The sequence below is a fragment of the Somniosus microcephalus genome, chromosome 17, assembly GCF_052327205.1.
Source record: "Somniosus microcephalus isolate GS21.2 chromosome 17, FLI_Smic_1.0, whole genome shotgun sequence".
Lineage (NCBI taxonomy): Eukaryota > Metazoa > Chordata > Chondrichthyes > Squaliformes > Somniosidae > Somniosus > Somniosus microcephalus.
The window spans coordinates 88,011,725-88,035,718 of record NC_141003.1 but is presented as its reverse complement, the minus strand read 5'-3'; the positions used below and the strand labels follow the sequence as shown (position 1 = coordinate 88,035,718).

The window sequence follows — 23,994 nt, the reverse complement described above, 5'->3', positions numbered from 1 at the left end:
TAGATCTGAAAATTCAAACTGCATGTAAAAAAAAAAACTGCAGATGAAATGACTGTACCATTCTTCAGGGGTTGCAATCAAAATATATAGTAATCATCCATAATGTGCTGCCAAGATGCACAGGGGTACTCCAGATACCGGTTGACTTTTCACCTTCATCATCATGTTTATTATTCATTCAAAACAAAGCAAACATTTCAAACCAAACTTAAAGCAGGCACGAAACAAGCAATTTTAAAGAGAAAAAATGCTAAATTACTTTGGGCTTCAGTGGATCGGATAAAAGTAAATTTGAAACAGTAATAGTTGGACCCAGATCCGTGTTCAAATTGATCTTTGAATCTACAAAAATTGGAGATCACAACGAATCGTTGTCTTTTACATGTCCTTACCCTTGCTGATGTCTCTCCAAACAAGGGCCTGTTGTCTTGCACACTAGTGCCATAAGTCCTTGTGGCATATTCGTCCATTGCAACTTTATAGGGGACACTTTCATGCAGACAGAAATCTCGCCGGTGCTATCTTATAAACAAGCTATCCTGAGTACATCGTGGAGAAGATGTTCACTCATGGAGACATCGGATGGAAAGCACTTCACAACTGCTGACTATTTCCACTTGGTTTTCATGGTGAATGATTCTGAAATAAAAAACAAGCGAGTGAGTCAGAATTAACTGGCACCCAACTGCTCTTGATTTGCTTTGCCTTGTGACAGGAAACATGAATGGTTTCCTTTGTACAAATCCAGTCTCCCAACAGCACACACCACGATCAGACAATGTCTTTTCATGTAACTTAATGCTGGTTACATTAAACCATTAAGCTCTTCAAATGTACTTGCTGTGTTATGCAAAGACTTAAATATTTCCTTATTAATGGCAACAGCAGGCAAATAAACTTCAATATCGAATTTTCTCCACAATAAAACCCATTTTAAACTTAACAGCTCTACTAATAGAGTCATGTCTCAGATTTTGTTTCAGAAACTATTGGAGCAGATCAACTATAAAAGCATTGGATTACACGGAGATCAGTGAACACTGGAATTTAAAAAAGACTTGCATTTCTATAGCACCCTTCACGACCTCAGGACGTCCCAAAGGGCTTTACAGCCAATGAAGTACTTTTGAAGTGTAGTCACTGTTGTAATGTAGGAAATGTGGCAGCCAATTTGCACACAGCAAGCTCCCACAAACAGCAATGTGATAATGACCAGATCATCTGTGATGTTGATTGAGGGATAAATATTGGCCCAGGACACCAGGGAGAACTCCCCCTGCTCTTCTTCAAAATAGTGCTGTGGGATCTTTTATGTGCACTTGAGAGAGCAGACGGGGGCCTCGGTTTAACGTCTCATCTGAAAGACAGCAATTCCGACAGTGCAGTGCTCCCTCAGTACTGCCCCTCCGACAGTGCAGCGCTCCCTCAGCACTGCCCCTCCGACAGTGCAGCGCTCCCTCAGCACTGCACCTCGACAGAGCATCGCTCCCTCACTACTGCCCCATCAACAGGGCAGTGCTCCCTCACTACTGCCCCTTGACAGAGCATCGCTCCCTCAGTACTGCCCCATCAACAGAGCATCGCTCCCTCAGTACTGCCCCATCAACAGGGCAGTGCTCCCTCAGTACTGCACCTCGACAGAGCATCGCTCCCTCAGTACTGCCCCATCAACAGAGCATCGCTCCCTCAGTACTGCCCCATCAACAGGGCAGTGCTCCCTCAGTACTGCACCTCGACAGAGCATCACTCCCTCAGTACTGCCCCATCAACAGTGCAGCACTCCCTCAGCACTGCACCTCGACAGAGCATCGCTCCCTCAGTACTGCCCCATCCACAGGGCAGTGCTCCCTCAGTACTGCACCTCGACAGAGCATCGCTCCCTCAGTACCGCCCCATCAACAGTGCAGCACTCCCTCAGCACCGCACTGGAGTGTCAGCCTGGATTTGTGCGCTCAAGTCTCTGGAGTGGGACTTGAACCCACAACCTGCTGACTCAGAAGCGAGAGTGCTGCCCACTGAGCCACACCTGACACTAATTGGTTAAAGCTATATTGTAAAACTGATTAAAATCTTAGTTCAGAATGTTGCATTAAGATTGTCAATAGCCCCCTCCATATAACTGATAAATTTATATCAATAGCTTAGTCACAAAAATTCTCGGCTATATTTAGTGTAAAATTGGATTGCCTCAGAGTTACACATACTGTGGGCAAGGAGCAAAGAACAGGTATTGTAAAAAGGGTTCCTTTCCCCCCCCCCTCCCCTTTCAATACCTGGTATTTTGCTCTGGTGTCTATCCCTTTACTGTAGGGCAGAGGTTTCCAAAAAGTCTGTGAGGGATCCTCTGCAGATACCGACACACTCATGAGGATCCTCTGGGCAAAATTCTGAAAGACAGCATCAACTATAAAAAACTAAACAGTGCCTATTGTTGCAGAAAATGTCTTAGTATACAGCGACTGAAACAATGCGCTAGAACAAAAATCAGAACGGTTCAAAAATCCAATGACCTCAGGCATCCACAGGAGCCCCTCTCAGACCCCGTAGGGTCCAGGGGCTCCAGTTTAAAGATAAAATCTATCCGAGGTGCACATTCCCAGAGTGTATGGAACAACACCCCCTCCCACCCCCACACATGCCGACTTCTCATGCAACAAGCTCATTTTTCCATACCTCAGTTTCATATCACCTGTATGAGAATTCTGGGTATCTAACTCGAAAAACTGATTATTTCCATCCTACAAAAATTACAAATTAACCTTCATGAAGCTATTTGAATATAATGGAATGTTATTCTTGTTATGTTTCTCGCTGCTCTCCCCACAACAGGCTAGCTTGATTCACCCGACAGTTTTCCATTCCTATAGAGAAACACCTTTCCTGATAGCCTAACGTGAACCAAGAACTAGACATGTGCAACAACCCAGCGCTAAACCGACATCCTATTAATAGAAGGCATAGTATAATCTGTACAGCAATGGATAGCACTGACTGTACCAGCCCTCTGGTATCCTGCCACATGTGAAAACACAACATGCACAAAAGTGTCCACCGTAAACTACGAGGAATCGAGTTTCAATTTGTCCTGTATAGAGTAAGCAGTCTCTCCCATGGGACACACCCTATTCACCTCAGCCCAGAGAACGTTGGCAGAGTGTCAAGAGTCTTGGAACTGGGCAGCTAGGTTCTTCCCACTCAGCTTCAAGGGTTAAATTACGAGGAGAGATTACACAAATTAGGATTGTATTTCCTGGAATTTAGAAGGTTAAGGGGTGACTTGATTGAAGTTTTCAAGATATTAAGGGGAACAGATAGGGTAGAGAGAGAGAAACTATTTCTGCTGGTTGGGGAGTCTAGGACTGGGGGCAGAGTCTAAAAATTAGAGCCAGACCTTTCAGGAGTGAAATGAGGAAACACTTCTACACACAAAGGGTGGTAGAAGTTTGGAACTCTCTTCCGCAAACGGCAATTGATGCTGGATCAATTGTTAATTTTAAATCTGAGATTGATAGATTTCTGTTAACCAAAGGTATTAAGGGATATGGGGCAAAGGAGTTAGGTCACAGATCAGCCATAATCTCATTGAATGGCGGAACAGGCTCGAGGGGCTAAATGGCCTCCTCCTGTATGATGTTCCTATGAGTCAAGGCTTTGGAACACCAATGTGTGCATGAAGGTACTGCTGGAGATTAACTAGTTAAAACCACATAGCTTACTAGCGCAGAGCTCTGCTAAGTTTCCAGTCATTTGTCTAGCTAGGATCTCTCTACCCATCAGGAAATTGGCTTGCAGTTATCTAGAGCCGAGTGCAAAGAACTGAGGTCCCCAATTCCAAGTGACAGCCCCATCTCTCTGGATCCCATCAATCAGTCAGGCTGACAGTCAATTATCAACAGCGTAATGCAATCCTGTCTGCTCAGGTAGCAAAGGATCGACTTGGACCCAATGTCGCATCTCAACCCGTATGACCTTGGAAACAACTTAATCACAAAGAGACCCTGTTCACCTCACCACCACCCTCCCCACCCCGCCGCAAGGAAGATGGTTCATCAGCTGGTCATTCGACAACGGTTGAGTACTGGTTGAAGCCTTCACTCAGCACAGAGTAGGCACAAGCAACGCCTCCAGAGCAGCGGAGAACAGTACAACTGACATAAACCATAAACCGTCAAACAGTGGTTCCATCAAGCTGGAAATGTAGAGCTTCAGCAGCAACTCCTTGCCTTTCTGTAACCCAATCGAGGAAGAAGAAAGCCTTGCATTTGTATAGCATCTCATTACATCACTCAAACATCTCGAAGGGCTTCACATAAACGCATTAAACTAAAGTACAATGACTGTTATGTGGCAAACATGGCAGCCAATTTGCGCACAGCAAGATCTCAGACCCACCAATGAAATGAATGGCCACCCGATCTGTTTTTGGTGACATTGGTTGAGAGAGCAATGTTGACCAGGCCAACAGAAACTGACTAACAAAAGGTCTTCTATCGCTCTGCACACTTTGCTGGATTTTCGAAGCTCCGTGCAGATGGGTCCTTACTACAGTCCTTTGGTCTCAACCCCAAATGCTCTCTAGAGACCTTGATGTCCTACAAATTTGTAGGACGAGTACCAGACACCTCAGTCATCAGCTCGAGCCCTGAGAAGCCCCTTCCACTGTGACTGACCACAGACATCGGCCAATGGAAAACATTACTTAGGAAGTAAAAAGTAGGCCAAATCGGTACAATTACTTCATGGCCGTAAAATGAGTTATATAACTAGGAGCAGGGCTCTGTGTCATTTATAAATATAGTTTATAATTAGAGATTATAATGAGAAACCAGATCTACATTCAACGTAGATCTTTGGAAAAACAAGCAGAACATAATTAAGGTAAAGAATATATCCCACGCACAGCTTTTAAGATCTGTGACACTAACTGCTAACAACAATGCTCTGATATAATCACTATCCGAATACACGCGAACGATGTGTGACTTTCCATCTCCTCTGTGTTTTACACAGCAAGCCCACAAACAGAGGAAAGGCACAAGAGAAAAGAAACAACTTTAATGTAACTTCCTCTTTTTATGAGTTGTCTGGGCTTTTCTTACTAACTTCTACATCTTGCTTCCTCTGGTATCTGAAGATAGGCGATGCAAATAGAAGCTAGAAGCAATGGAACCACTATTTCATGGTTAAGATGCACGTCTGAGGGCTGTGGTTTCCCCATCCTGTTGGCTGAAATCTGGTCGCCCATTTACACAGCAGCTTCTAACTTGAATTTGCACGGTGACTGGGGCCACAGTGGGGACAGGGCAACAAAATGGATAGCTCCTTCAGAGAGCTGGCGCAAAGGGCTGAACGGCCTCCTTCCGTGCTGCAAGATTAGATGATTTGAGACCCCATGAAATAATTAAACAATGAAAAACATATTAACTCTACTCTGTTGCACATTTTAAATCAAATAGGAGTCAGTGGCTCAAACCACAACCTATCAGTCAACTCATTCAATGCTTCTGACGCTTTATTTCCTCCCACGTATTATGCAACACAAAATGTGCCAGGTGGAAATCTGACAGTGCATGTACTCTTGGGTCAAGGTACTACGCAAACTGGATACAACAGCAAATCATACATATCCAAAGTAAATTTAGTCTGCAGTACAGGATGACAGATTGCTTCTCATCTAACCGCCTGGGATATTTATGCACTTTCTACTTACATTAATAACACAGCTTTTAACAATTGAGCAGATAAAATAATTCTATAAAGTAGCTAAAAGATCAATGTGGCACCAAATTAGAAAGTTTTTTGGGGGGATTGTGAATATTTGTTCCTTTACTCTTCACTGGCTTTTCCAACTTGATTTCTGTTACTTTTCCAATTTCATCATCTTTTTCATAAAGTCTACAATGAGATCGAATAAATACGGCAAAGTGCTTTCCTCTCCACCCCACTGCTCAGTTTGCCTGCACCTGCCATTCCTCCTTCAATCTAACTTTGCAATCACTGGCAGGAATGCAATCACTTACGGTGGTATTTACACTAAAACTGTAGCGATGAGTGAATCAGCATTTCAAAGTGCCTCACCACAGAGTCAGTTCGGCTCTTCAATTTATCGTTAATTCTTGTTGCAAACAAAGTGATGTTGTTTGCTTAACGGCTTACTAACGGCTGAATTTAAACGTGTCTCGAACACTTCCTCTTTCAGATGAGACGTTAAACCGAGGCCCTGTCTGCTCTCTCAGGTGGACACAAAAGATCCCATGGCCACTATTTTGAAGAGGAGCAGGGGGAGTTCTCCCTGGTGTCCTGGGGCCAATATTTACCCTTCAATCAACATCTAAATACAGATTATCTGGTCATTATCACTGCTGTTTGTGGGAGCTTGCTGTGCGCAAACTGGCTGCCACGTTTCCTACATTACAACAGTGACTACACTTCAAAAGGTACTTCATTGGTTGGAAAGCGCTTTGGATGTCCAGTGGTCATGAAAGGCGCTATAGAAATGCAAGTCTTTCTTTTTGAACAGGATGAGATCAATGTACAGGCAAACTGCAAATTTTTTTCCCTAACTTTTGCCTCAGCCAGTGGTAGGATTGTACTCCAGGTCCACTCCCAGACAGGCAGCTCCAAGGAAAGCACAATATATGCAAACAGTCAGCAGACTACCAGGGACGATGCCAATACTACGGATCTGTTCGGATCCAAAAGGGGGATAAAGTTTACAAAACCTAACGGAATGCCACACAGCCCAATAGTATCCCACTTTAAACTCTGCTGCCAGGCCCCATTACGTTAGGTGTGCGTTAGTGCGCAAAGCAACAACTGTGCATTCCCACAATACCCCTCAATTCACTGACACTAGTGCAAACAACAGGCCCAATATTACATCACTGGAACAGCCACACAAACCAACACAGCCGAGTGAACCGAAAGGAAGGGATCTAACACACACGCACACTCTATCATGTTTCTCACTGTACCAAATTGTGAACTACCAGAAAAAAATCTGCACAGCCGTCCAACCCAAGGCTTACAGGACGAAGCTCACGGCTTCAATATGACATTATTACGATAATAAACCAGAGCTGCAAAGAAACTAAGGCACCCACCGAACCAGGGGAGGGGACACTACAGGCTCAATAAACCCATCACTGATCAGACTAGTGATCAGCAGAAACCAGCACCAGTGGCTGAACCAGAGGGGAAAGGAAGAGGCTCAATTTTTTTTATTCACAGGGTGTGGGCGTCGCTGGCGAGGCCAGCATTTATTGCCCATCCCTAAATGCCCTTGAGAAAGGTGGTGGTGAGCCACCTTCTTGAACCGCTGCAGCCCGTGTGGTGAAGGTGCTCCCACAGCGCTGTTAGGGAGGGAGTTCCAGGATTTTGACCCAGCGACAAGGAACGGCCGATATATTTCCAAGTCAGGATGGTGTGTGATTTGGAGGGGAACCTGGAGGTGGTGGTGTTCCCGTGCGCCTGCTGCCCTTGTCCTTCTAGGTGGTAGAGGTCGCGGGTTTGGGAGGTGCTGCCAAAGAAGCCTTGGCGCCTTGTAGATGGTGGAAAGGCTTTGGGAGTCAGGAGGTGAGACACTTGCTGCAGAATACCCAGCCTCTGACCCGCTCTTGTAGCCACAGTATTTATGTGGCTGGTCCAGTTAAGTTTCTGGTCAACCAGCCAACAGTTTTATATTGATTGGAAATTTCCACCAAATGGCCAATAGCCAAACCCAAATCCTTTTTCTTTTATTGTTAACAGCGACCAGCAGAGACCAGCGTGACCACCACAGACACCGGTGCGACCAGAGGAAAGACCAGCAGAGTGACCAAAACAGTGACCAGATCCAGCAGAAACACCAGCAGTGACCAGCAGAATGACCAGATCCAGCAGAAACACCAGCAGGGTGACCAGAGACCAGCAGGGAGCAGGTTTGATGCCCCGTTCCTGACTGTGGGAAGCCCGGGGCAGCGGCTGTAATTTCAGTCAGGGTGTCCGGGCCGACCGGTCACACCCGCTCCGGCGGCGCCCCCGGGCCCAGTCCTCATCCTCGGGCCCGAGCCCAGCGCCGCTCTCACCCCCCAGCCGCGGCCTCGATCCCCGGGCTGGGCTGGGCTGCGATCTCGGGGCCCTGGTTCAGTGACCGGGGCCTCGCGGGAGAGACACCGAGAGAAGGCCCGCAGCCCCGGTCTTCCCAGCACCCCCCTCTCTCTCCCTCACACACTCAAACTCACCCCCTCTCTCTCTCTCTCTCTCTCTCTCTCCGCCGGTCGGACAAGCCCCGCCCCGCGCGGCAGCTCTTAAAGGGGCGGGGCTTAAAGGGCGTCTGTCTGAGAAAGGCCATTCAGCCCATCGAACCCCCCAGACTGTCCCCCCCCCACACCCCCAGACTCTCCCCCTGCACACAAATTCAAATTCAAATTCAAATCGCTTTATTGGCATGGTAAGGTACATCTTATGTTGCCAAAGCATCAAAATACATTTATGGTTGAACACATAAACGCAGTTCTATTCATACAGTGTATAAACAGGTATATCCCTGAGTGTATAAATATACATTCGCATTGTTTATATATACTCTTTTCTTAGTTTACTGGTTGTCCCTCTGTTCATGGCAAGCTGTAACATAGTGTGCCGCCAGTGTTACACAGCTTCTCTCCTCCCCCAGTAGGAATGGGAGTTTTTGGTTGTCATTCAGATTTCTGAATTCAGGGCATATTTGTGAGAATTTTTGGTAGAAATTCTCCCTGATGCCCTGATATTTTCCACAGGCTGTGAGGAAGTGTATCTCTGTCTCCACTACTCCCTGACTGCAGTGAGAGCATATCCTGTCTTCTCTTGGCAGCCTGGTCTGCCTGTGTCTGCCTTTTTCGATCGCTAGGCTATGTTCGCTAAGTCTGTACCTTGTCAAGGTTCTTCTCAGTTTGTTATCCTTTACCATGGTCAGGTAATCAGCTATGTTGTATTGTCTGTTTAGGGCCAAGTAGCAATTGAGTTTGCTTTGGGTTTTTGTTGTTTCTGCCCAATATGTCAGATATTTTTCCTTTTGCTTAGCAGACTCTCCCCCTGCACACCCCCAGACTCTCCTCCTGCACCCCCCCAGACTCTCCCCCTGCACCCCCCCAGACTCTCCCCCTGCACACACCCCCAGACTCTCCCCCTCCACCCCCCCCCAGACTCTCCCCCTCCACCCCCCCCAGACTCTCCTCCTGCACCCGCCCCAGACTCTCCCCCTGCACCCCCCCCAGACTCTCCCCCTGCACACACCCCCAGACTCTCCCCCTGCACCCCCCCAGACTCTCCCCCTGCACCCCCCAGACTCTCCCCCTGCACCCCCCCAGACTCTCCCCCTGCACACACACCCAGACTCTCCCCCTGCACACACACCCAGACTGTCCCCCTGCACACACACCCAGACTGTCCCCCTGCACACACACCCAGACTGTCCCCCTGCACACACACCCAGACTGTCCCCCTGCACCCCCCAGACTGTCCCCCTGCTCACACCCCCAGACTGTCCCCCTGCTCACACCCCCAGACTGTCCCCCTGCACACCCCCCAGACTCTCTCCCTGCACACCCCCAGACTCTCTCCCTGCACACCCCCAGACTCTCCCCCTGCACCCCCCCAGACTCTCCCCCTGCACACCCCCTCAGACTCTCCCCCTGCACCCCCCCCCGCAGACTCTCCCCCTGCACACCCCCAGACTCTCCCCCTGCACACCCCCAGACTCTCCCCCTGCACACACACCCAGACTCTCCCCCTGCACACCCCCAGACTCTCCCCCTGCACACCCCCAGACTCTCCCCCTGCCCACACCTCCAGACTCTCCCCCTGCACACCCCCAGACTCTCCCCCTGCACACACCCCCAGACTCTCCCCCTGCACACACCCCCAGACTCTCCCCCTGCACACCCCCAGACTCTCCCCCTGCACACCCCCAGACTCTCCCCCTGCACACACACCCAGACTCTCCCCCTGCACACACACCCAGACTCTCCCCCTGCACACCCCCAGACTCTCCCCCTGCACACCCCCAGACTCTCCCCCTGCACAACCCCAGACTCTCCCCCTGCACACACCTCCAAACTCTGCCCCTGCACACCCCCAGACTCTGCCCCTGCACACCCCCAGACTCTCCCCCTGCACACCCCCAGACTCTCCCCCTGCACACACCCCCAGACTCTCCCCCTGCACACACCCCCAGACTCTCCCCCTGCACACACCCCCAGACTCTCCCCCTGCACACACCCCCAGACTCTCCCCCTGTACACACCCCCAGACTCTCCCCCTGCACACACCCCCAGACTCTCCCCCTGCACACCCCCAGACTCTCCCCCTGCACACACCCACACTCTCCCCAGGGTGGGCGTGTGTGCTGTGAGGAGGATGCCGAGAAACTCCAGGACGATTTGGACAGGTTGGGTGATTGGGCAGAAGAATGGCAGATGCAATATAATGTGGATAAATGTGAGGTTGTCCACTTTGGTGGCAAAAACAGGAAGGCAGATTATTATCTGAATGGCAATAGATTGGGAGAAGGGGAAGTGCAACGAGACCTGGGTGTCCTTGTGCACCAGTCGCTGAAGGTAAGCATGCAGGTGCAGCAGGCGGTTAAGAAGGCAAATGGTATGTTGGCCTTCATAGCGAGAGGATTCGAGTACAGGAGCAAGGATGTCTTGCTGCAGTTGTACAGGGCCTTGGTGAGACCACATCTTGAGTATTGTGTGCACTTTTGGTCGCCATATCTGAGGAAGGATGTTCTTGCCATGGAGGGAGTGCAGCGAAGATTCACCAGACTGATACCTGGGATGGCAGGAATGACGTATGAGGAGAGATTGGGTCGAATGGGCGTGTACTCGTTGGAGTTTAGAAGAATGAGAGGGGATCTCATTGAAACTTATAAAATTCTGACAGGACTAGACAAACTAGATGCAGGAAGAATGTTCCCGATGGTCGGGGAGTCCAGAACCAGGGGTCACAGTCTAAGGATAAGGGGTAAACCATTTAGGACAGAGATGAGGAGGAATTTCTTCACCCAGAGAGTGGTGAACCTGTGGAATTCTCTACCACAGAAGACAGTTGAGGCCAATTCATTAAATATATTCAAGAAGGAGTTGGATATTTTTCTTAAGGCTAAAGGGATCAAGGGATATGGGGAGAAAGCAGGGACAGGGTACTGAATTTGGATGATCAGCCATGATCTCATTGAATGGCGGAGCAGGCTCGAGGGGCCGAATGGCCGACTCCTGCTCCTATCTTCTATGTTTCTATGTTACTCTCCCCATTATCGCTAGTGCCTTTCCTTCCAGTCTGGAAGCTCTGCATTCTGATCACTCACTCTTTGTCTGAAGAAAAGACTTGCATTTCTACAGCGCCGTTCTCCATCACAACAACAACAACAACTTGTATTTATATTGCGCCTTTAACGTAGTAAAACGTCCCAAGGCGTATTATAACACAAAAAATGTAACACCAAGCCACATCAGGAGATATTAGGGCAGGTGGCCAAAAGCTTGGTCAAAGAGGTAGGTTTTAAGGAGCATCTTAAAAGAGGCGAGAGAGTCGAGAGAGGTTTATGGAGGGAATTCCAGAGCTCAGAGCCTTGGCAACAGGAGGCACGGCTGCCAAAGGTTGAGCGATTATATTCAGGGATGCTCAAGAGGGCAGAATTAGAGGAGCGCAGATATCTCGGGGGGTTGTGGGGCTGGAGGAGATTACAGAGATAGGGAGGGGTGAGGAGGCCATGGAGGGATTTGAAAACAAGGATGAGAATTTTGAAATCGAGGCGTTGCTTAACCGGGAGTCAATGTAGGTCAGCGAGCACAGGGGTGATGGGTGAACGGAACTTGGTGCGAGTTAGGACACGGGCAGCAGAGTTTTGGATGACCTCAAGTTTACGTAGGGTGGAATGTGGGAGGCCAGCCAGGAGTGTGTTGGAATAGTCAAGTCTAGAGGTAACAAAGGCATGGATGAGGGTTTCAGCAGCGGATGAGCTGAGGCAGGGGCGGAGACGGGCGATGTTACGGAGGTGGAAATAGGCGGTCTTAGTTATGCTGCGGCAATGTGGTCGGAAGCTCATTTCAGGGTCAAATATGACACCAAGGTTGCGAACAGTGTGGTTCAGCCTCAGACAGATGTTAGTGAGAGAGACGTCCCAAATCGCTTTACAGCCAATGAAGTACTTTTTGAACTGTGGTCACTGTTGTAATGTAGAAAACGCGGCAGCCAATTTGTGCACAGCAAGCTCCCACAAACAGCAATGTGAGAATGACCAGAAGGTTCACTCGGTTAATCCCGGGGATGAGGGGATGGATATATGAGGAGAGGTTGAGTAGATTGGGACTCTACTCATTGGAGTTCAGAAGAATGAGAGGCGATCTTATTGAAACATATAAGATTGTGAAGGGGTCGGATCGGGTGGATGCGAGGAAGATGTTCCCGATGATGGGTGAAACTAGAACTAGGGGGCATAGTCTTAGAATAAGGGGCTGCTCTTTCAAAACTGAGATGAGGAGGAACTACTTCACTCAGAGGGTGGTAGGTCCATGGAATATGCTGCCCCAAAAAGCTGTAGAAGCTACATCATTACATAAATTTAAAACAGAAATAGACAGTTTCCTAGAAGTAAAGGGAATTAAGGGTTACGGGGAGCGGGCAGGAATTTGGACATGAGTCTAGGTTCGGATCGGTCATGGCCCTGTGGGTAGCGGAGCGGGCCCAGGGGCCGTGTAGCCTGATCCTGCTCCTATTTCGTGTGTCTAATTCTGTTAGATTCAGGAGATGGTTCTGTGATAGTGGATTGGCGGTTAGGATCAGATCAGCCATGATCTTATTGAATGGCGGAGCAGGCTCGAGGGGCCGATTGGCCTACTCCTGCTCCTATTTCTTATGTTCTTATGTTATGTTGGATAAATATTGTAACCAGGACACTGGGGATAACTCCCCTGCTCTTCTTCGAAATCGTGGCCATGGGATCTTTTACGTCCACCTGAGAGAGCAGACGGGGCCTCAGTTTAACGTCTCATCCGAAAGACGGCACCTCCGACAGTGCAGCACTCCCTCAGTACTGCCCCTCCGACAGTGCAGCGCTCCCTCAGCACTGCCCTGGGATTGTCAGCCTAGACTTTTGTGCTCAAGTCTCTGGAAACTCTCGTTTATCTAATCACAGCATCAACCTGCCTGGTCAGCCCCTCAGATTCCCTCATCTCCTGCCCATTATAAAGTCATTCCTGCCTCAGACACCCATTCATTTTTTAAAATTCCAGTCTAGCTGGAAGCTTATTCTGCATCTTGATCATGCTTTGCATAAAGAACTTACTGACAGTGATCTTTAATTTGCATTTCGCCATTTTCAAGCTACTGTCACAGTTTAACTTGAAGTTGTGTTTTGGATTTACCTTTGCTGTGATATTTATTATCTTGTATGCTTCTAGTCAAATCTCCTCTCAGTCCCCTTCTTTCAAGGCTGAAGTGCCCACGTTTCTCCATTATTTTTCTCATAATTCAGTCCTCTGACACAACCTTGTGATATTGAGCAATGTGTTCGAGGTGCTGGCTTGTGTGTGTGTCTGTAGAGGCATAGATTTTATTTGGTCGAAAGGGTTGTGTAATTTATGCAAATATTGTAACTAATGGGGGAAAAATTCAGTATCGTCCCGTTTGGGGCGCCATTATCGGCCGTGCGCAAAGTTTAACGCCTGGCGCTAATTATCGCCTCCGACGGCAAACTTGGCTTTTATCGCCCCTGGAGGTGATTGGAGCGCTAAATCAGGCGCTACACATCTGTCTTAAGGCGCAAAGGCCGAGGAGTGAGGCGCTACCTCAGAGCGCTGGCGAAGCAAGGAAGGGCAAATCAAAATGAACCTGCAAAGTGCTGCTCAGTACCCAAAACTCCTTCACACAGCGTTGAATCTCTCCAGAAGTCTCTCTCTCTCTCTCTCAGAATGCGTGGTGCAAAAATGTCACCGACAAAAAAAGGCAGGAAGCGGTCGCCTTTAAATAGCGCTCCCCCAGTCCCTTCCTGACAGCAAAACGCTCCCCTCAACCTGTCATTGCTAGCGGCAGGGGGTAAGGCAGGGGGCGCCACTCAATATCCAGTCCGGGGCGCTACCGGGGCGTTGCACACTCGACTGACGTCACGATCTGCCGGCGCAGGAGATCGTGGCGGTAGTGTTTAGCGCCGCCGCAAAATGTCTGGTTAATTTCGCGAGCGGCGCAAACATCGCCGCGCCCGGGCGCTCGTTGCCTTGCACCCCATTAAGGCGCTAACAGGAGGCGCTAACAACTGAATTTTTCCCCTGATATGTCTTGGGAGGATGGAATTATATATGGAAGGTCTTGTAAAAATAATTCAAATATTGAGGAGTATCCATGCAACTCATGCGCTTTTATTTTTCTCATTGTTTTGCTGTCAATCATCTTAAGTCCTGCCTCTTTCCTGTTTGGACTATATAAAGATAACAGCCCTAATCCTTATCTCTCCTCCCCTCAAAGAACACTCAAGCCAATTATATTTTGAGCATCCCCGATTTTAATCGCTCCACCATTGGCGGCCGTGCCTTCAGCTGCCGAGGCCCTAAGCTCTGGAATTCCCTCCCTAAACCTCTCCACCTCTCGCTCCTCCTTTAAGACGCTCCTTAAAACCTCCCTCTTTGACCAGGCTTTTGGTCAGCTTGTCCCTAATAAGCTGGGCTGGTTTTAACGGCTGGGTCTCGGTAGCATGCTGCTTCCCGACAAAAAAGAGACGGGAGGTTGGCGGGCAGCTGCTGCCTGGCCACTAAAACTGTGCGGCTAGAGGCCGCCACCAGGGACCTACAGGAACGGTCCCTGGCACAAGCTAAGTGACCGCCAGGGAAATCCCAGTTGGGGGATTGTGGGGGGGGGAAAGCCTAGGGCTGGGGGGGCTCCCAAGTTTTGTTGTAGGGCCTGGAGGGGGCAGTCCTGCTCCTCCCGCTTCACACGGAAGCTATAGATTTTTTTAAATTACAAAACGTACCTCCCTGGGCTCTTTCTGACCCTGGCTGCTGCCCCTGGCAGGGAAGACACCACTGCTCCCTCGCTCAGGCCTTGGGTTAAAATAGCAGATCGGGCCGAAGTGATGTCATCGGAGCCTGATTTGCATATTTAAAGAGGAGCCCCCCCGCCCCCGGCTTCGGGCGTCTGCCCCTTGCTGCCTGCAATTGAAAATTGGACTCGGCTAGATCAGGGCGGGAACGGAGTGGGTAAATCTCCTGCTCCATCTTAACCGACTCCCCCATGGTTTCCAGTGGGGGGGGGGGGGTTAAAATTCCACTCCTATGGAGTTGTTGGCAAAGGATCCGAGACTTCTGTTGCAGTTTTTTTTATGTCATCAACATTGCACAAAGGACACCAGGCACTGAAATCTCTATTTGATTGTTTCTAATGTAATCTATTTTCGTTAATTCAAAGTACAGGAAACTCTTTTTTATCCGGCACCGACGGGACCGGCGTGGTGCCGGTTTATCAAAAAGTCCGGATTGCAGAGAGGTATAGTAAAAGGTACGAGAGCTCCGTACACAGCAACAAATCCAGGCTTCCCTGTTGCTTAGCAACAGCTGCAGGAACCCCGGCCACAGACCAAGCGTCCCTGTTAGCAACAAGTGCAGGAACCCCGATTACACAGCCACAGGTCCAGGAACGGCCACTAATATGAAGTAAAACTTACCTGAACCTACTCCTGAATTTTGCCGGTTAACAGAGATTTCCGGTTATTTTAGGTGCTGGTAAATCGAGAGTTTCCTGTAATTGTTTTTCCTCGAAAGAAATTCAAATTGTTTGGTAATCCAATTTAAGTAATTTATCTAAATCAGCACAGGAGCCATTTTTTGTATGTTTTGAGTTAACAGATAATTTGAATGAAGCAACTTCAGATTAAGAGGTCAATCATCATGAAGTGGCTGTGTGGTCAGTGGGAGGGATTGATGTGGCCAGTCAATACAGGCGGTGATGGGGAACAGTGTTGCAAAATACACCAATACACGTCAATTGAGCTTTATATAGCACAGTGCTTCTCAAACTTTATTGGTTGAAGGGCCCCTTTTCAAATGGATTAGTAATTACGGAACCCCCCCCATCTAAATTATAATATTGTATAATTACCAGATTGCTCCCTGGGATGAGAGGGTTGTCCTATGATGAGAGATTGTGTAGATTGGGCCGATACTCTCTGGAGTTTAGAAGAATGAGAGGTGATCGCATTGAAACATACAAGATTCTGAGGGGGATTGACAGGGTCGATGCTGAGAGGTTGTTTCCCTTGGCTGGAGTGTCTAGAACCAGGGGGCATAGTCCCAGGATAAGGGGTCAGCCATTTAGGACTGAGATGAGGAGGAATTTCTTCACTCAGAGGGTTGTGAATCTTTGGAATTCTCTACCCCAGAGGGCTGTGGATGCTCAGTCGTTGAGTATATTCAAGGCCGAGATCGATAGATTTTTGGACTCTAGGGAAATCCAGGGATATGGAGATCGGGCGGGAAAGTGGAGTTGAGATTGAAAATCAGCCTTGATCTCATTGAATGGCGGAGCAGGCTCGAGGGGCCGTAGGGCCGACTCCTGCTCCTAATTCTGATGCTCCTCAGTTCTTGCTCTTGTTTGTCACCGTTGGCCAGGATCGATCCCATTTATGAGACGTTGTAGCTTTTCAACTGGAAAAAAACAGTGTTCATAGCTCAAGAAAATCCACCTGATTTTGCTTCTTACGCCCAGCTTCCGCGTTTTTAGCTTGCTTCCCCGAGTATTTGAATATTTCATCGTATCCGTCATCATAGTAAACAATTTGCATGGATCAATTTTGACAATTGCTGTCGTAATCTTGAAACCCCCCAATTAGATCCACTGACATCTCTTTTCGAAGAGGACAAGAACAGCTTCCTTAACATGTTCCTCATTATGTCAATTCTTGAAACCCTGAATTATCTTTGTTCTTTGTGTCTTTACCCTTTCAAGGATAGTAATGTTTTCCGACGAGCAGAACTCCACACAGTTGTAAAGTCACTTTGTCATTGTCATGTCTGTGGTGACTAAAGGGCACAAATCCTGACTGCATAAAAACAGCTCCAATATATATTGTGCATGCAATTTGTTACATCCTATTCCTAATCCACGGACATAGCACACATTCTGTTCCGTACCTCCAATCTCACTGATGTATGTATCACAAAACATGAATAATTGCACTACAAAGTCATGCCACTGAGACTTAGCAAAGTTGCAAAGTGATCTCATTCAAGTACAATAGAAATGTTCCCAAAGTATTTTCTGTGTTTAAAAAATGAAGAGCAACATTATAGATTGTTTCAGAATTACTATATACAGTTAAAAGGCTGTCATCATAGAATCCTAGAAATTTACAGCACAGAAGGAGGCCATTCAACCCATCATGTCCGCGCCGGCGACAAAAAGCGATCCACCCTAATCCCACTTTCCAGCTCTGGGTCTGTAGCCCTGTAGGTTACGGCGCTTCAAGTGCACATCCAAGTACTTTTTAAATGTGATGAGGGTTTCTGCCTCGACCACCCTTTCAGGCAGTGAGTTCCAGACCCCCACCACCCTCTGGGTGAAGACAGTTCTCCTCAACTCCCCTCTAATCCTTCGACCAATTACTTTAAATCTCTGCCCCCTGGTTATTGACCCGTCTGCTAAGGGAAATAGGTCCTTCCTATCCACTCTATCTAGGCCCCTCATAATTTTATACACCTCAATCAAGTCTCCCCTCAGCCTCCTCTGTTCCAAAGGAAACAACCCCAGCCTATCCAGTCTTTCCTCATAGCTAAAATTCTCCAGTCTTGGCAACATCCTCGTAAATCTCCTCTGCACCCTCTCTAGTGCAGTCACATCCTTCCTGTAATGTGGTGACCAGAACTGCACGCAGTACTCTAGCTGTGGCCTAACTAGTGTTTTATACAGTTTAAGCATAACCTCCGTGCTCTTATATTCTGTGCCTCGGCTAATAAAGGCAAGTATCCCATATGCCTTCTTAACCACCTTATCTACCTGTCCTGCTACCTTCAGGGATCTGTGAACATGCACTCCAAGGTCCCTCTGTTCCTCTACACTTCCCAGTATCCTACCATTTATTGTGTGTTCCCTTCCCTCATCTCCTGCCCATTATAAAGTCACTGCCTGCCTCAGATTAGATTTCCTGACTACTCTTAATGCAAGTTGTAAAATGCTATAATTGCATCGATTTCTATTTTGTTTTGCAACATGAAGCTAAATCCAACTTTGAGAGTAAAGGCACTTCTATCAAGAGTTTAATGTTCAAGGAGATTTGTAAAGATTTCTTGAGTTACTTTGCTTCTGGTATTTTCTATCCCTTTTTCTCTCCGTCGGGCTATCTGTTCAGTTGATGGAAACACAGAAGGATGAGTCTCTGAGGAAAAGTGAACATGAATTCAAACAGGAAACTTATTTCTGTTTAAAAATGGATGTGCAAAATAAGTAATTGATTAACGTAGAGTCCTTCTTCGCCTTTGATGAAGACACTGCACGTTGCAAACCTAGCATTGGTCACTTACTTAGTAAGTGTGTGCATTGCAGATTGATTGACCTAGCAGATGTCCCTTGAGTGGCTTGGAAGGATCTAGAACGCTTCATGTTGTGATAACATTCACTTCTACAGGGAGAGCTGTCACTGTTCTAGATGCTGTCCATTGGTCATCCTGCAGGAGATGGCCTCTGTGATAACCTTGTTTGTGAAGCGGAGGTAGCAGAGTCAGGTCTCCTCTGGCATGTTCATGTATGTATGGAGGGGTCTATAAACATGGGGCCCAGCTTATTGACAGATGCAGCCAAAACACCCCAGGTGTCACCTTTGTGGGCCCCTTGTGAACTTGTCTTCATCATCCAAATCGTGCAGTGTGACCGGAACCCACAAAGGAATATCCACCAGATTCACATTGTGTAGCATGATTTAAATGGCAATAGTTATGGGCTATCCAATAAGAAGAACTAATGCGTAGAGCAAAATGCAACAAAATCTAATGGCAAATGGAAAAAAAAATGTGTAACAATAACAGTGGAAGAGACCAACTCCCAGGATTACTGATCAACCCATTTTATGGCCAAGATTTTCCGGGGGGGTCAGCGGGCGCGATCGGTGGCGGGTCGGGTGGGAAAGTTTTTTTTCCCAGCGGATCAGGACCCCGCTGTGAACCCACCGCCACGCGCCTTTCCCCGATGTCGGGTCTGTCAGCACTGAGCAGACCCGACACGCAGTGGTGGGAAACCCAATTCAGGTAATTATTTAGAGATAATTAAGAATACATTTGAGCTCAACTTTTGATTTGACGTGCTCGCCCACTGGGTCCTCGCTGCTTGGAGGTCACGTCTGTCAAACTGAGGTGGGAGGTCAGTGGCCATTGAATCAGCTGTTGAGTTGACAGCTTCAAATGTACAGTAAAAGCTCCCACCTTACAGAGATATCTTCCCTCAGCCACAAGCTCTTCCTCACTGCATTTCCACTACAGATTCACCATGCTGCAAGTCTTTACACAAGTCTCCATCCAGTCTGACCTCATTACCTCTCTCACCATTGACAGATCGCTTCTGTCACCTCTACTTCACCTGCCATCTATTCCATCAGCATGGGTGCCCTTTATACTCTCTCACCTTGGTCCTCAGAATCCGACTATAATCAGCCCCAACACCAGCAGCACCAACAACAACACCACCAACCTTCTCCGCAATCACCTGATCCTGCACAGGACACAGGGCATCAGCACCCAACCACATTGCTGTCCAGGACGCCAGGGATGGCCTCACCATGGCCAGATTTACTTCACTTGACGCTGTACACCCTGGCTGCCACATGATGCGCCAGGTTGGCACCACCCTACACCAACACCATAAAGCATCCCTACAATGCCCAAGCCATTCCTTTCACACTCAACGTCATTGTGGGGGGTAACGTTATGTCTCACCATTCACTGCAACTCACTAAGCCACTTCCAAAGGTGCACACAGATCTGTTCAAGAACGCAAAGTGTTGAAAATAAAGGTTTCATTGTTTGACTGGGTGCAGCCCTGTGCCTTTGCACAGTGCTTGTCAGTGTTTGCAGCACCTCAATGCTGTAGAACACTGACAGCACAAATGTCAAAATAAGGTGGCCATGGTCCCTTTAAGGAAACCGGCTGATGATCAAATGACATCGTCAGACCCGCTTCCTCTAATTGGCCCGGGAAACACGCTGGGCGGGTCTTGACAAGCCCCATCAATGGAAATTAATTTCACAGAGTGGGCTGGAGCCAGCAGCAGGGTCGGGACCCGCCACCGACATCGCCCGCCACAGACCCGCCAAGGTTTGTGAAATCCCAGCCTACATGTCTAAAGTTGTGAAATTCTGCGAGGGACATACCTAAATAAATATTCTTTGAAGATAAGGCTCACGGCTCTCTGATTTCAACTTTCAAAATTGCCCACCAGAAAATTTGGTGTCTTGTAAATTGGGCACCTGAGGTCATGCACCCTATTTCATGGCCCCATGTCCATCACCAGTGAGGCCCCATGTGGCTGGGGAGGCCTTGTAAAATTGGCGATCCAGAATTTGCCTAATGTTTCTGCAGCTATCAATCTGTTCAACCTCACCTTTGTCCCTAGTAAAACCTTAGTGTCTCTTATCATGGTCATTCCCTCTGGCTGATCTCGCTCCCTCAAATCCAGGCCATCTGTCATCAGATCTGGCAGGGTCACATTAAGTGCTATTGGGCCTCACTCTCCTCTGTCAAGAAAGCACACTACTCCAGGATCATCGTGGAGAGCCAAGATACCCCCATCTCTTTAAACCACTCTCCCCTGTAAAGAAGTCTTACTACAATTATACAGGGCCTTGGTGAGACTAGACCTGGAGTATTGTGTATAGTTTTGGTCTCCTTACCTAAGGAAGGATATACTTGCCTTAGAGGGAGCGCAACCAAGGTTCATCAGACTGGTTCCTGGGATGGGGGGATTGCCCTAGGAGGAGAGGCTGAGGAGACTAGGCCTATATTCCCTCGAGTTTAGAAGAATGAGCGGTGATCTCATTGAAACATAAAAAATTCTTAAAGGGCTTGACAGGGAGGATGTTTCCCCTGGCTGGGGAGTCTAGAACCAGGGGTCACAGTCTCAGAAGGGGTTGGTCATTTAGGTCTGAGATGAGGAGAAATTTCTTCACTTAGAGGGTGGTGAATCTTTGGAATTCTCTGCCCCAGAGGGCTGCGGATGGAGGCTCAGTTGTTGAGTATATTCAAGACAGAGAGCGATAGATTTTTGGCTACCAAGGGATATGGGGATCATGCAGGAAAGTGGAGTTGAGGTCGATGATCAGCCATGATCTTATTGAATGGCGGAGCAGGCTCGAGGGGCCGAATGGCCGACTCCTGCTCCTACTTCTTATGTTCTTATGTTCCACCCTCACCTCCAACAATAAGAGTAAGGAGCTCATGGATTTCTTGGTCATTAAGATTGAGACCATCCCTTCAACTGCCTCTGCTGCTTCCCTCCCTTCCCCTTGGCCAGCAAGCCAAACATCTACTGGGGCTCCCCCCTCCCCTAGCCATGAACCCACAACTTTCTCTTTTTTTCTATCCTATCTCTCTTCATGCCCTCTCCGAGCTCACCATCTCCATGAGACCCAATTCCTGCTCCTGAACCCCATTCCCACTAAACCGCTGACCATCCAAATTCCTCTCCTGGCCTCCTGCTCGCAGTCATTGTAAATGGTACTCGCTCCTTGGGTACTGTTCCCCTCCCTTACAAAATTGCTGTTCTCACTCCCCCAATCAAAAAGCTCACCCTCGACCCCTCTGTCCTTACAAACTACTTTACCATTTCCAACCTCTCCTCAGCAAAGTCCTTGAACGTGTTGCCGCCTCCTAAATCCGTGCCCATCTTTCCCACGACTGCATGTTTGAGTCTCTGCAATCAGGTTTCCGCCCCGCCACAGCATTGAAATGACCCTAATTAAAGTCACAAATGACATCCTCTGTGACTTTGACCGGGGTACATTTTCCCTCCTCGACCTCTCTGCAGCCTTTGAAGCAGTCGACTATACGATCGTCCTCCAACATCTCTCCTCAGAGATTGCCCAGCTCAGGGGGACTGCCCAGCTTGGTTCCACTCTTACCTAACCAATCATAGCCAGAGCATCTCAATCAATGGCTTCTCTTCCGCCCCCCCACCCCGCTCCCCCGCATCATTACCTCTGGGGTCCCCCAAGGATCTGTCCTTGGCCCTTTCCTCTTCCTCATCTACATGCTGCCCCTTGGGAACATCATTCGATTGAGGTCATCTTCCACTAGGATGGCACCTCCTTTTGACGCCTCTGCTGGCTCTGTGCTGTCAGATTGCTTATCCAACATCCAGTCTTCGAGAGCCACAATTTCCTCCAATAAAACATTAGGAAGATCGAAACCATCACCTTTGCCCTCTACCACAAACTCCGTACCCTTGGCACTGATACCATCCCCCACCCAAGCCACTGTCTCAGTTTGAACCAGACCACAAGCTGAACTTCTCACCCCATATTCTCTTCATCACAAAGACCACCTACTAGCACCTCTGTAGTGTCACCTGCCTGCACCTCCACTTCAGCCCGTCTGCTACTGAAAGTCTCACCCATGACATTTGACACATCCAAACTCAGCTATTCCAATACTCTCCTGTCTGGCCTCCTAGCCGCTATGCTCTGTAAACTTCAGCTCATCCAAAACTCTGCTGCCAGTATCCTGTGCCAGATCAAGGTCTGCTTACCCATTGCTCCTGAGCTTCCTGACTTACATTGGCTCCCGGTCCCCCAACCCCTCCAATTTAAAATTCTCATCTTTGTTCTTAAATCCCTTCATGGGCTCCCTCCTCCCTACGTCTTGAACCAACCCCGCAGAATTCTCCATTCTTCTGACCTCATATATTCCACCCTCCCTCCACCCCATCATTGCCACTGTGCTTTCAGACATTTTAGAATCGTAGAATAGAATCATAGAATGGTTTTTCTTCATGTCACCTCACCTCCATTCCAGATCCAAACCACTCGCTACGTAAAAAAGTTTTTGCTCATGTCACCTTTGGATCTTCTGCCAATCACCTTAAATCTGTGTCCTCTGGTTCTTGACCCTTCCGCCAATGGGAACAGTTTCTCTCTATCTACTCTGTCCAGACCCCTCATGATTTTGAACACCTCTATCAAATCTCCTCTCTACCTTCTCTGCTCTAAGGAGAACAACCCCAGCTTCTCCAGTCTATCCACGTAACTGAAGTCCCTCAACCCTAGAATCATTCTCTTAAATCTTTTCTGCCCCCTCTCTAAGGCCTTCACATCCTTCCTAAAGTGCGGTGCCCAGAATTGGACACAATACTCCAGTTGAGGCCAAACCAGTGTTTTATAAAGGTTCATCATAACTTCCTTGCTTTTGTACTCTATGCCTCTTTTTATGAAGCCCAGTATCCCATGTGCTATTTTAACCGTTTTCTCAACCTGCCCTGCCACCTTCAATGATTTGTGCACATACACCCCCAGGTCTCTCTGTTCTTGCACCCCCTTTAGGATTGTACCCTTTAGTTTATATTGCCTCTCCTCGTTCTTCCTACCAAAATGTATCACTTCGCACTTAAATTTCATCTGCCACGTGTCCGCCCATTCCACCAGCCTGTCTATGTCCTCCTGAAGTCTATCACTATCCTCCTCACTGTTCACTATACTTCCAAGTTTTGTGTCATCTGCAAATTTTGAAATTGTGCCCTGTCCAAATCATTAATATATATCAAGAAAAGCAGTGGTCCCCATACCGACCCCTGGGGAACACCACTGTATACCTTCCTCCAGTCCGAAAAACAACCGTTCACCACTACTCTCTGTTTCCTGTCACTTAGCCAATTCCGTATCCATGCTGTCACTATCCCATGGGCTTCAACTTTGCTGGCAAGCCTATTATGTGACATTTTATCAAAAGCCTTTTGGAAATTCATATACACCATGTCAACCTCATAGCCTCAGCAAGCCTCTCTGATAT

At 48.1% G+C, this 23,994-nt stretch overlaps 1 protein-coding gene across 3 annotated transcripts in view; it reads right to left on the bottom strand.

The window, feature by feature from the left end:
• The window catches only part of tmem243b (transmembrane protein 243, mitochondrial b), an 86,874-nt gene that overhangs the window by 29,302 nt on the left and 33,578 nt on the right, over positions 1-23,994 (bottom strand). Inside the window, exons 1-2 of one of the 3 annotated variants that reach the window (XM_086010835.1) lie at positions 7,307-8,182; positions 393-639 (exon numbers count right to left, since the gene is read on the bottom strand). In XM_086010835.1, coding sequence (XP_085866961.1) covers positions 393-470 — 78 coding nt within the window. In that variant the 5' untranslated portion in view covers positions 471-639; positions 7,307-8,182. Of the gene's footprint in view, positions 1-392; positions 640-2,273; positions 3,347-7,306; positions 8,183-23,994 lie in introns of those variants that run through there. The other 2 variants (XM_086010833.1, XM_086010834.1) reach the window with 2 other exon arrangements.